At 41.9% G+C, this 14,374-nt stretch overlaps 1 protein-coding gene across 6 annotated transcripts in view; it reads left to right on the top strand.

Annotated features, from left to right (window-relative positions):
* The window catches only part of PRDM15 (PR/SET domain 15), a 36,346-nt gene that overhangs the window by 11,144 nt on the left and 10,828 nt on the right, over window positions 1-14,374 (top strand). For 5 of the 6 annotated variants that reach the window (XM_041399890.1, XM_041399891.1, XM_041399889.1 and 2 more), the window contains exons 6-16: window positions 1,089-1,214; window positions 3,642-3,740; window positions 4,516-4,734; window positions 5,360-5,495; window positions 6,522-6,703; window positions 7,331-7,425; window positions 8,301-8,388; window positions 9,091-9,258; window positions 10,365-10,459; window positions 11,570-11,701; window positions 12,088-12,222. In XM_041399890.1, the coding sequence (XP_041255824.1) occupies window positions 1,089-1,214; window positions 3,642-3,740; window positions 4,516-4,734; window positions 5,360-5,495; window positions 6,522-6,703; window positions 7,331-7,425; window positions 8,301-8,388; window positions 9,091-9,258; window positions 10,365-10,459; window positions 11,570-11,701; window positions 12,088-12,222 (1,475 nt within the window). The remainder of the gene's footprint in view (window positions 1-1,088; window positions 1,215-3,641; window positions 3,741-4,515; window positions 4,735-5,359; window positions 5,496-6,521; window positions 6,704-7,330; window positions 7,426-8,300; window positions 8,389-9,090; window positions 9,259-10,364; window positions 10,460-11,569; window positions 11,702-12,087; window positions 12,223-14,374) is intronic. The other variant, XM_041399888.1, reaches the window with a different exon arrangement.

The following is a 14,374-nucleotide window of genomic DNA, read 5'->3' as shown; positions in this document are numbered from 1 at the left end:
AGGGGAAAGTGTAGATTCTTCACCATGATACAGCGAGTTTTTTTTAAAACAGGTGGCCTAGTTAATGGTTCAGCTGCTTCAGAGTGGACAGACTGGGTATCCTTAACTAAAGATTTGGTGTATCAAATCATTTGTATCGAATTATTTCTGGGTAGAACTGCAGAGGAGCTCAGTTATCAGAGAAATCTGTAGACAGATTTGATAAAGAAGCCATTTTCAGTTGCAGTGAAAATGGTTTGGTTTTTCACAGAAGTATTACACAGTTCTAAAAAACTAGATTTCTCTTAAGCAGCCTCACATGGGACTCACTAGAGGAAGATCCACGTGGCTGTGCATTGGAAAGAAAGGCAGCAGATATTTTAGAATCTGAATTAGAATTGCCACAAGTTCCAGTCTTTTCCCCTTTGTTTTCTCCTACTTTTCCATTTCTACAGCTGAAAGGCAAGGTCCTTTAGCATTGCAAGGGCGTTTTCTTCCTGCTCTTGAGCTGGGAGTACTCCCTGGCTGTTATTACTGCTCTGCTGGGTATAATTTGGGGTGACAAATTTGGGAAGAAGCCATTGCCACCAGTGTTAGCTTTATGGCTGCCCTTGATCCTAAGCAAAGTGTCAAATGCTGCAGCTGAATCAATGCAGTTGACATGTTTCTGAGCTCTGAGCTACTTCCAGTTGGTATTAGCTGAGAGGTTTCATATTTTCCCTCTTTAATTTAACCTGTTCATGCATTTTTTTTGGGATTATGGATATCAAAAATACTGTTGAAGTATGCCTTGCACTCTCTGTTCAGCACTTCACAGTACACTCCAGAATATTTAAGGCACAATAATAATATTAAGGGTGAGATTCAGCTATAAGAATGCCCTGGTTAAAATTTTCCATGGGAATGTCATTTGCAGGCCTGTTAAAGAATTAAACTTTCTGACTTGGTGTGGTTACTGCCCTCAGCACAGAGCAAGGGTCAAAGGAAGAATGTTATTTACAGGCCTGTTACAGAATTAAACTTTCTGACTGTGGTTACTGCCCTCAGCACAGAGCAAGGGTCAAAGGATCTGGGCAGTAAAGAAAATGAACTCTTTTTCCTCTTCACAGATACATCCTTGGTAGCAATGGAGTCTGATAAAGAGGGGAATAATAAGGTCTCTTCAGAACCTTCACCTGCTGTCTTACCCCATAAAAAAAACAAGAAATCCAGCATACTAGCAGCTGATCCAGCAGGTATGCAAAATCACAGTGCTCTTAAGGAAGCTAGAGGACAGATACAGGTCTGCAGAGCTGTTAGGTGTAACACTCCTACACGTGTATTATAGATATATAACTTCTGGCAAATACTAATTTAGAGAGGATTTGAAAGCCTGAATTTTTCTTTTCATTTTTGTGGGCACAGTGCTTAAAGTACATACACGGGTTAAAAAGTGACAGAGGGGCCAATAAACTTTTTGGTAGATTGCTTTCATGAAAACCACAAATGTTTCTGACTTTGGAGATGGTTAGTGTTGGGGTGGGGGCAATTCCTAAGAAAATCTCCATTCTGCCTGTGCAAAGTAATTCAAATGATCAGGCCAAGCTCTAGAGGAAAATATTTCAAATATTTGGAAATGACAAGAACGCTGGCCATCCCCAAATTACAATAATACCACAGGATATGCCAGTATTAGAGCTCAGACTGTTCTAAATTACAGAAAGACAAATTTCAATAATCTTATAAGCAATACATATCCTCTTGGCAAAGAACACATGGCTGAGGAAATGCCTGGTAGTGTCACAGGAGCTCTGTCCCAAGGATCCATTATGAAGCAGTGCTCCCCCCACCAGTCTCTGCAGAGTGAAACAAGTGAAATTAAGAACCCACTTAACACAAATTTGAGAAATTACACTCAGAATACACAAGATCAAAAGAAAACCATTCTAAGTCTGCTATTTGAGAGGTTATTTTCCTAAATTTTCCTTATTAAAAGTAGCTGGGAGGAAAGGAGGGGAGTTGTTGCAGACATGTACAGAGCAGTTGATCAGAGGATCCATTTGTCAGCTTGGGTTCTGTCACAGCTAAACTGTGAAGTTGACTGAGGAGTTGTCTTTCAGTTTGGCATTATTGATTTTTCCAGAGGGAGAATGAAAAATTGGAAAAGCCCCTCCTATATCCTTCACCCTACTGCCTGAAAGTCCAGCTTCAGTAGTAACAAATGCTGCCTATGATATTTTGGGAACCCTGAGGTGTACCCACTGATTTGGTGCTTCCAAAACCAAATTTTCTTCTTTTGATTCTGTTTGCCTCAAGTCATAGCAAGCAGTTGCCAGCTGTCAGATCTGTGGTTCCAAGTCAGCCAGCTTGCCCTGCAGCTGCCCTGGAAGCCTGGGGAAGTGGGAACTTAAGAAGGACCTGACTCTTCCTGACAAACCAGTACAAGGAGCAAAGGAAGTGCAGAGTCAGACATAATTAACTTACACAGAATCTTGGTTTGCTGTTTTTGTCCTCATGGACACAGACCTCAAGCCTTTATGTAGCCTTTGAAGAGGGAATTTTTGTTGCTGTATTGCCAAGTGATTTCTTATTAATTTATTTATTGGGCAGTGCAGAGTCAGGCACAATTAACACAGAATCTTGGTTTGCTGCTTTTGTCCTCATGGACAGAGACCTCAAGCCTTTATGTAGCCTCTGAAGAGGGAATTTTTGTTGCTGTATTGCCAAGTGATTTCTTATTAATTTATTTATTGCAGCATGGATGAGATCACACCTCTGTAGTGCAGAGTGTTGAATGTATCTTGTGGTAGGGAATAGTTTGGTTCAAGAGCCAGCACTGAAAAGAAGGAAGAACTTTACTGTCCCTTTGCAGATGGGGTCCTCAGGCAGACAGAGATGAGCTGGCATGTAATGACCATCTTGGAAATCTGAGGCACAATTTGAATTCCCTGTGCTGCCCTTCACTTACCCTGACTTCAGTGTCATCCTCCTCCTCTTCAGGAGGAGTCTTATTCAGCTTTTTGTGTGCCAAAAAAATCTCTGAATCAGTCCAGATTTATCAGATCCTCTTGACAAATTCAAATATATCATCTAAGGACTGAAATACAAAGGACTGTGAACAGAGTTACTCTTCCTATTTTATTTTTTTTAATCCAGTTTCATTTTTGCCCTAATTTCTTCACCTTTCTTGAGTTGATGTGTTAATTAAAGTATTAGTATGGTGATTTCATAGCGCATCTAATTAATGAAACTGCTGAAACCCAAGTTTTCATTGTCCTCACCCTTACTTCCATTAATCCAAATGTTCTTACTCTGCAATGCCCTTCACAGAGGTTTCTCCTGCTTCTGTACTCAGCTAATCCATAAGAAGACTGGTAACTCTGGTTTTAAAGGTGCTAAAAATTGCTTTATGCCATGCCTTTTATGAACACAGTTCTTTAGAAAATGATAAAGGAGCCCTGAGGATTTTACAAGGGCACTGATATTCTCTCCTGGCATCGTTTATGTCTTTGGATAGTTCAACTCCTCATGTTTGGAGAATCCTGAAATGGCCCCCCAGGGGCTCCTTGCTGCTTAAATTGTACCTTGTGATACTCAGGGAGTTACTGCAAGATAAACAAAGCTACAGGGGTTTACCACCTCCCCATTTCCAGTGTATTTCAGTATTTCTTGTTGTGATTTAGTGAACGCTCCTGAAGGCAGTGGAACAGCAGAAGCAAAGCCCAACCAGTGGACGTGTAAAGTGTGTTCATCTGCTTTCCAGGAGCCCCAGCTGCTGACAGGTAGGAAGTGCTAGAAATTCATGGGAGAGCACTGAGAATCATCAGCAGAATTCTGCTCTCCCATGGCTGTGAAGCCATGCACCATCCACGGTGCAGTAAGATAACAGTTTTAAATTTTGTGTTCCTTTAAGGAAAGCAGTAGTAGGGAAGGTAGAACAAGGATATTTTGGATGTTTTGACCATGGCAGTGTTGAGTCTCTGGACAAACAGCTGTAATGTTGAATCTAGAAGAAATAAAACTGTGATCTAGAAGATGATGTGACTGTCAGGAAAATCAAAGATAGGGAGCTGCATGAGCAGTGTAAAGGTCAGTGATGCCAGGTTATACTTTGTGATGTTGTCCATCTGGTATTTATGGCACAGATTTAGTAAGGGTAATGAAGTACATCTTTTTTTCTGCATTTCATTTACAGCTATTTTATGCAGTTTTTCAGAAGAGCTTAAAATTATTTAGAAGCTTTGGCCATTTGATGAATCTTTTTTGAAAAGGGGACTTCGGTCAGTAAGTAACTTGGGGATTTGGAAAAATGTACCCATTATTACAAACACAAACTTTTTACTGTGATATCAACAGATCTCCTTAAAATTAAGTTCTTGTGACTGTTGAATAAACTGTAGGCTTTGATTTTTGAAGGTATTGTGACTGCTTTTGAAATAATTAGAAGTAAGTCACTGCAAAGTAAAATGGACCTGATAGATGAGCTTCAGCTAGTTCCATTTGAGTATTTTAAGGATAATTTCTTCCTTACTCTACTGTTCTTCCCTATCCACCCAGAGCACTTGCTGAGTCACCTGGAACAAGCCAAAGGTGCCCCCCCAAGCAGCCAAAATGATGCTGAGAAAGCAGCAGAGGCTGTGCCAGCAGATCAACCAGTGGCAAGTGATGCAGCCAGTGGCAGCACAGACTCGAGGAGAAAGGCCAGGAGGGGAAGAAAAGCCAAAACAGCAAAAGTAGAAACACCTCTTGTCATTGATGAAGAGAAAGATTCTGCAGGTAAAACAGAAATCTGGGAAATGCCAAGCAATATATCTGCTTATACATCTGTGATGATGCCTTTGCAGAAAGGCCTAAAAAAGCAGCAGAGACAAGATGGAGGTTTTTAGTTAGATCACTAAAGCTGCCAATTTACAAGTTTTGTTAGTTATTTCTGAGGGCCTTGAAGGCAGCACCTACAGCCAGTCACCTGTCTTCTTCTGTGATGGTTTGTAGAGAGCCCCAGAGAAACACAGAGAACTGCAAGAAAGAACAGGAGAGGAAGCATCCCTTCTCTCAAGAGGACAAATCTTTGTCTACCTCAAGTTTAGTTTAGAAAGGGCTTTACATTTCTTGAAGGGATGTTCTAATAGGAAATTTCATAATGTTTGGTCAACTGACCCCTTCAGTAATAGCTTGGAAGGGTAAGAAGTTAGAAAAAAGTGAGATGTCCCTGCCTGTGGGAGGGGTTTGGATTAGATTATTAACAGTCCCTTCAAACCCACACTGTTCTATGATTCTTTGAATTCTTCCCTTGTGGACAATTGATTTGTCCAGTGCCACCTCTTACTACAAATTCTGCATTTGAGGTTTTGCTTCCAGCTGTCCACATTATTCTGTATGTATTTCTTTGGTGTATGTGCAGTGGAACGTGTGGCTGACGCTGTCACTGAGGTCCCTCCAGAGGAGGTGGCCCTGCCTCCAGTTCCAGAGGAGAGGATTATGGATCTGGTTTTAGGAAGGATGCCCAGCACCACAAACAGCATCAGCCCAGTGACAAAGTAAGTGTTCTGGGATGCACAATTTCCTCTTACTTGTATCTAAGATGATGTAGCGTGTAACAGTTCTGCTCAACGTCTGGGCACACAGATGCTCTTTTTTGTCAGCATAAAATTGTGTGGTGCTGCTGTTGCTGCTTCAAGAGGTGCCACTTGTACACTGGTAGGATTTTGGAACACAACATAAATGAAAATTTCTTTTTTCATCCTGTTACTGCTTTTATTCTGTGTTTCCAAAAGCCTCCTGCAGCTGCAAGGTGAAATTTACTCCTATTGAATGTTAGTGATAAGACAGGCAAAGAGATTTTTTCCTTTCAGAATATGTTAATCATTATTATTATTATTATTATTCAGTCTTGCTTGTAATCTTAGCTCATGAATGACTTCATGTTGATTTTGCTGGGATACTCCAGATTTTGAGCAGTAGGAGGGGAAAACTTCAGTATAACAGCAGCTCAGGGAGACTCTTAAGTATCACGTGATTAATTCAGATTCTTTTATGGCTTTTTGTCTTGGTAAAATTGGCCTTTTGCATTTTTTTTTTTAATAATAGAGCACTCAGTTTTTATGAATTAACTAGCAATGGTATGCATTGAAGTCCTTAGCAGACACAGAGCAATCAAAAAGGCATTTCAGCAGGTGGTTGTGCTGGGAAATGGCACAGTGCTGCTTGGCACCCTGCTGCCCTCTGCCCAAATACAGCTTTTACGTGGGGGGCTGCCAAACTTCCTAAGCTGAGCTAGTGCTGATGTTTTCAGAGTGGAACAGATCCTTTCTGTCCCTCTGAGGGGCCTGCAAAGAGAATCTCTGCTGCTGCTTTTTTGTTTCTGGGTGAAGAAAATTTGGAATGAGTGACATGTGCAGCTTCCAGGGGGTGTCCAGGGGAGCACCTTGGAGCAGGGGAAACTCCATCCATCCCCTCCCTCCTGCCAGGAGCTGAGTTTAACACTCCTCTAGTTTTGCTAGCTGGTGGAACTCTATTACAACCTGTGGGCTAGCTTTCAGTCCCTGCCTTTCTCTCTGATCCAGTAGGTTTGCTCATCACCAAAACACCATGTCCCTCAAAAGAAGTTTAATTCTCTCCAGTAGACACGGGATTCGGAGGAAGCTGATAAAGCAGCTGGGGGAGCACAAGAGGGTCTATCAGTGCAGCATCTGCAGTAAGATCTTCCAGAACAGCAGCAACCTCAGCAGGCACATCCGTTCTCATGGTGGGTTGGCCTTTCCCTTGCCTGGGCATTGATTTTCTGTCTTGGCTCCACTTTGGAGTTAAACAGCAGGGCCCGTTTTAGGTACTGGGATATGTGTTTATAAGAGCTGGTTTTGCTTTTTTCTTTCTTTTAAGTCTCTCTAGGAAACTATTTTAATTTTTCAGACCAAAACATGAAAAGATAACTATTATCTATTAATAGATAATGCAGAATTGAAGTGGAAAGTATTTAAAATTTGAATTAGGTACATATTTTAAATGAGGACAAGGATGTGATGTTTTTTTTCCAAAGCTTTTATTGCCTTTAAATTGATACATAAATATCATCCCCACCTTCACAGGCACATGGGTAACACAGCTGTGTAAATGTCAGGAGTTTTTCCACCTGTGATCTGCAGTTCCAGGGTTCTGTGTCCTATTCTAAGGGTTCTGTGAAAAAAGGGTGGGAGAACTGAACCAAAATTGTTGGAAATGGTTAAAATCCACGTTAGATCTCCTGAAATACTAAATTTTTCATCACTAGCCTATGTGTTTGCAGTTGCTTGTGCTTTGGTTTCCCCTGCCTTGCCTGGAGTTGGTTGTTATCAATCACTGACTACTTCCCTTTCATCTTGATTGATCCCCTCAGGTGACAAACTGTTTAAATGTGACGAATGTGCAAAGCTGTTCAGCAGGAAGGAGAGCTTGAAGCAGCACGTTTCATACAAGCACAGCAGGAATGAAGTGAGTAGAAGGGGCTCTTGCAGGGTTGGTGTGGAAAGGCACAGTGAGATTCCAGGTGTGAGCATGCCCTGCTCATGTGAGCAGTTATTCCATGTGAGTGAGAAAGGACAGAGAGGGGATGCTGACATCTTATCTTAGAATAATTGGCAGATTTGAAAAGTGATTTTGAGCATGTGCAAGCCCTTTTCCTGTAGAAAATTGCTTTCAGGCATCACTTCCAGCAAGACAAGCTGGAGTTAGCTGGACCTGCATGATACAGAAGTGAGATCTGACTTGAGTTATGCTGCTAAATAGGGTTGTTCCATTCTTGTTTGCTTCTCCTGTTTGATTTCTCCCCACTTAGCATTCCTTTAATGTGTGAACTCTGCCTTTTGATGCTGCTGCCATAGAAATATTAAAGACAGCTGTAGTGGCACCTTATTAGTGACAATTTCCTTTGGTGCTTGGCACCAGGGTCCTTAACTCTCAGATTGCTGCCACTTCTTCTGGAAGTTGAGTCAGATCACATCTTGTTTCTCAAACATTCTGTGTCTGTGGTGGACCAGGGGGATATCAGGGAGATACTCCACATCCACACAGGAGCATGGTCTCTGGGGTTTTTTATAGCTCAGATGTAGGAACATGGCAGCATAATGCAGCATCAGAATTTTCACCACTGTGTGAAATGCTCTCTTGAAGGATTAAAAATTGGAAAGGACAGAAAACTGAAGAGGTGTTTGAGGGTTAGAATTTCTCTCTCAGATGTGAATTTTCACCTGTGTGAAATGCTCTCTTGAAGGATTAAAAATTGGAAAGGACAGAAAACTGAAGAGGTGTTTGAGGGTTAGAATTTCTCTCTCAGATGTGACTTGGCTTCTCCTGTTTGTGATCCTCAGGTGGACAATGAGTACAGATACAAGTGCACCACGTGTGAAAAGGCCTTTCGGATAGAGAGTGCATTGGAATTCCACAACTGCAGGACAGGTGAGAATGGATAACTGTGCCTCTGGCATCTCTGCTCCATTCTGGGAAGATGTCCCCAAATCCATCTCAGCAGAGAAATTATAGAAGGGGAGTAGGGATTAAGTTTTTTTCATCATCACAACAAGCAAACTGTTTTTTTGATAAGAAAAGTATAACCAATAATCTGTAGAGCAGCACATCCCCTTAGGAATTGGGGAAATTTTTTTTGTATCTCCTGCTCATCTGTGTAATATCCTCACTGGTGTTTCCTATGTTCACAGATAATCTGTCATCATCTCTGTTTAATTTTTTTCCCTGAAACTAAGTTCCACCTCACTCCTCTGAAACAGAGGAACTGGAAATAGGACCAGTATTAGTGGGATTACAGTTTTCTGGGATTACAGCTTTCTCCAGCTTTATACTTGCAGTAGTCTCTAGATTTTTTTTCTTAGTATCACTCCAACCTGTGATTTTCTCCCTTAGCTATCCCTTGTCCTTACTCATATTATTTCTGCTGTGATCTTATGCTCAGAAAATGACATCCTGGTTACTTTTATGGCCCCACAATAATGTTCAGTCCAGAATCACACAGGTAATTGTCCTTAGAGCATAGTGATGGATTCCATGTTTAAAACCCAGATCCAGCAGAGGAACCACCTGTCTCACAAACACACAAACCCTGTTTTCAGCTGTAAAGAGCTGCATGGTTTTTCTTGCTTACAGATGACAAGACATTCCAGTGTGAGATGTGTTTCAGATTCTTCTCTACAAACAGCAACCTTTCAAAACACAAGAAGAAGCATGGGGATAAGAAGTTTGCATGTGAGATCTGCAATAAGATGTTCTACAGGAAGGATGTCATGCTGGAGCATCAGAGGCGGCACTTGGAAGGTAAATTTACTGCAGATCAACCTAATTATTTCTCCTGAAACAGCAGTGGAGGTGGGCAGGTTAAGGAAATGATAGTGTGCATTAGATCTTCTTGAATGGTGGCTGTCTTTTTTTTTTTTAATCAGTTACCTGACCAAGAGTTTCAAGTTTCAGAAAAATGGGGACATTTATGAAAAATAACAGTAGTGGTTCCAGAGCTATTAACAGTCATGGAAGTTGCATGGCTTATTATGCAGCAGTTTAGACTGGCTGATTTTAATTATGTATTTTTTTTCTTTGCATCCTATTCTTCCTTTTTTTAAATTTGTGTGGTAACTTGAAAATCTGAAGGCAGAGAGTTAACTGGCCATGTACAGCTGAGAGTGACTACTATGTAAATACAGTGTCAGGGTGTTATCTTTGAAACACTTGAGAATATATCAAAATGAGGTTATGAGAGTTTACTGTTCAGAATTCTAAGGATATTGCAGGTACTCAAAGACTGGAAAAAGTTGGTACAGTGCTCAGCATGTATCAGAATGTGGTTAGTGACTTAGATGATAAAACCAAAAGTGATTTTTTTTTTTAAAGCAGCCAGATTATTTATTTTATGTCATGAACCAGAGGACAAGGGGCTGTATGACACTGGCAGTGTCTCATTTTCAGCTGTCACAGCAAAGCAGGAGCCCTCTGCCCTCCTGAAAGTAGCAGAGAAAGAGGTCTCAAATCCTCTGTGGGCATTACAGCTCATGCTGGATGGTTGCTTCTCTCCTTAGAGACTTCCTCTCCTCTCTTTCTTACTGAAGGTGAATTTCTGGGCCAGATACCAGATTGAAGTGCCAAGGCCTACAAGATCTGTTTCCTGGTGTTGACAAAAATATTTTTGTTAAAAGTGCTTTACAGTTGCTTTAACAACCAATAAGCCATAACACATAACTTGGGCAGACTGCTTTTACATTCTTAAAACCCGCTTTTAATTTAGAAATCACCCTTTTGTTAGCAATTCAATCCTGCATTGAGGCCCTTCCCAGTGTTTCACTCCTGAGCAGGCCTGCAGGCTGGAGTGGAAAGCCATGGTTTATTTATTGTTTTGGTTTTTTTTTTTTGATGGGGACTGCTGTGTTAAGGGGTGAGGCGTGTGAAGAGAGAAGACTTTGAGCACAGCACGGAGAACATGGTTCGCTACAAGAAGGAGCCCTCGGGCTGCCCCGTGTGTGGGAAGGTAGGAGCTTGTGCCAGTGTGCCATGAGAGGCTCTGCATTATGGCTCCAGGGTGCTGCAGTTCAGTCCAGAGAGGAGAAAACTGAGGGGATCCATGCATACATTTACATACATCCATACATCTCCAGGGGGTGGCAGAGGATGGTGCCAGACTCTTTTCGGTGGTGCTCAGCAATGGCACGAGGAGCAGAGGCCATAAAATACAACACAATTTCCACCTCAACATGGGGAAGAAGTTTCTCACACTGAGGATGGCAGAGCTCTGGAACAGCTGCCCAAGGAGGGTGTGGAGTCCAGTCAGGAAATTCCTCTTCAAACACCTCTAGCTCCATTATTTATCCAAGCCCACTGTGCCCATAGATGTGCTGTTAGCACAAAGATGAGAGCAAAAGTTCATTTCAGGCCTGAACTTTTCTCAGGGCACCCAGCACAATGTAGAGTGTCACATGGCCTGTGTGTGTGTCAGTGGAATCTCATGGCTTATGTTATTTAAAATGGAATTTTTCTGACTGGTTGTAAATAGCAGGAGTTGACTGTGTGCATTGGGAATCCTCTTCCATGGGGAATAAAAGTGAATTCATGGTGTAGTCATGGCATGGTTGCATTTGAGTGTTCAACACTCATGATCTTAAGTCACTGTTGTAACAAGGAGTGTGGGTTTAACTTGTGATTTTATAAATGTTTAATGATTCATGGTCAGAAGGTACTCAAGAACTCTTAAGTTGCTGTTAGACCTCTGATTTTGATGCTTTGGATATGTTTCATATTATCAGTCAATGTAGATTTTGTGGCTATATTTTTTTAGAGATAGATGGAACATTGGTGATTCAAAAGACACTGTCTAAATATTTCAAATTCTACTCTGTGTAATTCTGCTGCAGCTTTTTTTGGGAGCCCACCCCTGACAAATAGGTAGTTTCAGTCAGTTCCTTGGAACTTTGCCCTGGATTTTGCCATGCCAGCAGCTCTGAGGCAGACTGCTAACAGGATCTCCTGCATGTTTCTGGCCAGAATTAATAAAAAAAGACACTAAATGTTTTCTGTGCTTTTCACTGGAGAGGTTGCATGGACATGATCCAAAAATCCTCCCTTCCTTCTCTTTTCCTTTTAGATATTTTCATGTAGGAGCAACATGAACAAACACCTTCTAACACATGGAGACAAGAAATACACCTGTGAGATCTGTGGACGTAAATTTTTCAGGGTGGATGTGCTGAGAGATCATATTCATGTCCATTTTAAGGTATTGTGTTAATAATCAACTAGAGAAGGCAGGTTGTTTTGTCAACACTGAATTGTAAGGAATTAAATGAAATTAAAAGGGAATTCTGTCACTTAGTGGTGCTCATAAAGATACTTTTATTGATGTAATATTGTACCAGCTGAGTCTCTTTACATCAAAATTCCTTTTATATGCAGAAAAAATTAATATTAGTTGTTTGAATAAGTTATTCCTTTTGTAGTCCTGGACAGAGAAACTCTGGATTGAATGAAGCAGGAGGATATTTTAAATAAAAAATATTACAGCAGTTAATGCAAAGTAGTCTGCATGGAAGCAAAAGGTGACCAGGCCTTACTTTTTAAAGAAATTTAATCTGTTGAAACAAAATATTCTTTCCCTTTACACAGGACATAGCCCTAATGGATGATCACCAGAGGGAAGAGTTCATTGGTAAAATTGGAATCTCATCAGAGGAAAATGATGACAACTCTGATGAAAGTGCAGATTCTGAGCCTCACAAGTATAGCTGCAAAAGGTGCCAGGTAGCTTTAAATACTTTCAAATTAACTTGTTTTGGGATGGGGGAGGAGTGGAGGTATCTATAAATAATTCAGAATTTTAAATAACATTAAGGGCTCTCAAAGAGAAGCAAGTTCTCAGGTCTGCTGTCTTCTGCAGTGCTGTTATCTCTAATCTGTGAACTGAGGCTATTCCATAAGAATTGAGGTGGTGTCCAGTAAGGGGAATGATAAACACTAAAAAAAGGAAAGACAGACACATTCACTTTTTCCTGTGAGGAAGAGAACAAGCAAAACAGGAGGAAGGATCAATAAAGGAACACTCACATCTCAAACTGCCCTTCAGTTATGTGCAACTTAAAATGCTCACAGCATTTCTGATTGATAAGAGTCCAAAAATTGATTAATTTTTATGAGGTCAGAAGATTCTTTAATGGATATCCAGTTTGGAGGAGTAAGACAGCTGTTTATGTTCAGTGTGACTGCTTACTCTTGCCCTGCTTCATTACTAACAGGATGGTCTTGGAAATGCTGCTGGAACGTTGTTCATTCAGTTGTCAGCTGAAAGAAGATTTTTTTCAACCTCTCACTGTGTGGCTTTTGCCATTTTCTAAAGAAATTAATGGGTCCTTAAGCCATTAATGGGCACAGAGCCCTCCCTGGGTGAGCACACTGTGCTGGGGGCAGGTGAGGTGCAAAACCACTCAGTGAGAACAGCAAAACTGACACGGGGACAGGGAATTCTTGGTTGTTCAGCCACTGAATTGACCCCTGGAAATCAGAGCTTATTTCACAGCCCACACTTAATGTGGTGAAAGTTCTTAATTTATCTTCATTTTAAGACCTGGAGAGAATAATATTTCTGTTTTCTTATCTGGGAGCTGCTTTTAAGTGCAAACTGATTTAAGTTTGTGCCAGTAAACATGTGAAAGTGTAGTGTCAGAGCAGTTCATCATGTTCTTGCTTTCACTGTGCTGATTTTCTTGCCTGACATTTCATGGGTACATAAACGATATAAAATTGTGTGCTTCCAGGTGAGGGCAGTTGGGCCATTCAAATCAGAAAGATCTTTTTGGAAGTTGGGGGTCTTTTAAGTGCTTTTAAAGTAAACAGTTGTGTAAGGGCACAGCTGTGGGAAATAGGATTTGATGTGAGGAGATGGGGACAATGCACAGCCAAAGGGAGAACAAATACAAGTAATTCCTGGAGAAATCTCTTCTGAGCTCCTATAAAATCTGGTTTCCCTGGTCTCAAAGTACATCTTCACCAACTTGTGCAGTGCTGTTAGAAATGCCCTGACTACATCCAGAATTGGAGCAAAAGACATGTCATTATGGCACTTCACCCTGGCATGCTGGAGCACATCTGGATGTGCACATCTGGAGCTCAGTAGTGCAGCACCTCCAGGAGCTGAGCCAGAGTCACTGCCCTGCAGTGCCTGGAAATTCCAGCCCTTCAGGAGCTGCTGCCAAAGCTGACGGTGCAGTCAGGAGCTCACCATGCCCCTAGAGCCCAGCAGGCATTTTTTCCATCTGTGGTGTCCTCATTCTTACAGAATCACAGAATAAGCTGAGCTGGAAGGGACCCTCAGGGCTCACTGAGTCCAGCTCCTGGCTCTGTGCAGCCCCTGGAATCCCACCATGTGCCTGGGATCATTGTCCAAACGCTCCTTGAGCTCTGTCCTGCTGCAGTGAGCAGAACCTGGGGAGCCTGTTCAGTGCCCAACCATCCTCTGGGGGAAGAACCTATTCCAATACCCAACCTAAAACTGCCCTGACACAGCTTCAGGCCATTCCCTTGGGTCCTGCCACTGTCCCCACAGAGCAGAGATCAGTTCCTGCCCCTCCTCTGCCTCTCACAAGAAGCTGTAACTGCAGGGAGGTCTCCCTTCACCCTCCTCTTCTCCAGACTGAACACACTGCCCTCAGTGGCTCTCACAAGGCTTCCCCTGCAGACCCTTCATCATCTTTGTAGCCCTCTGGACATTCTCCAGTAGTTCAATATCATCTCTACACTGTGGTGACCAAAAACTGCTCACGGTACTCGAGGTGAGCTGGTGGAGGTTAAACCTGGCTGTTCCTCAGTGCACAAACAACTCAAGGTCCTCTTCTTGTGCAGAATTGGAGACACCATCTCCAGCTAGAGAAGAGTGAATTGATGTCCTGTAGATTACAGT

Source organism: Onychostruthus taczanowskii, unplaced genomic scaffold, assembly GCF_017590055.1.
Source record: "Onychostruthus taczanowskii isolate IOZ18803 unplaced genomic scaffold, ASM1759005v1 scaffold17, whole genome shotgun sequence".
In the NCBI taxonomy this organism is placed as follows: Eukaryota; Metazoa; Chordata; class Aves; order Passeriformes; family Passeridae; genus Onychostruthus; species Onychostruthus taczanowskii.
The sequence above is the reverse complement of the archived record's forward strand: the minus strand, read 5'-3'. Positions and strand labels throughout refer to the sequence as shown.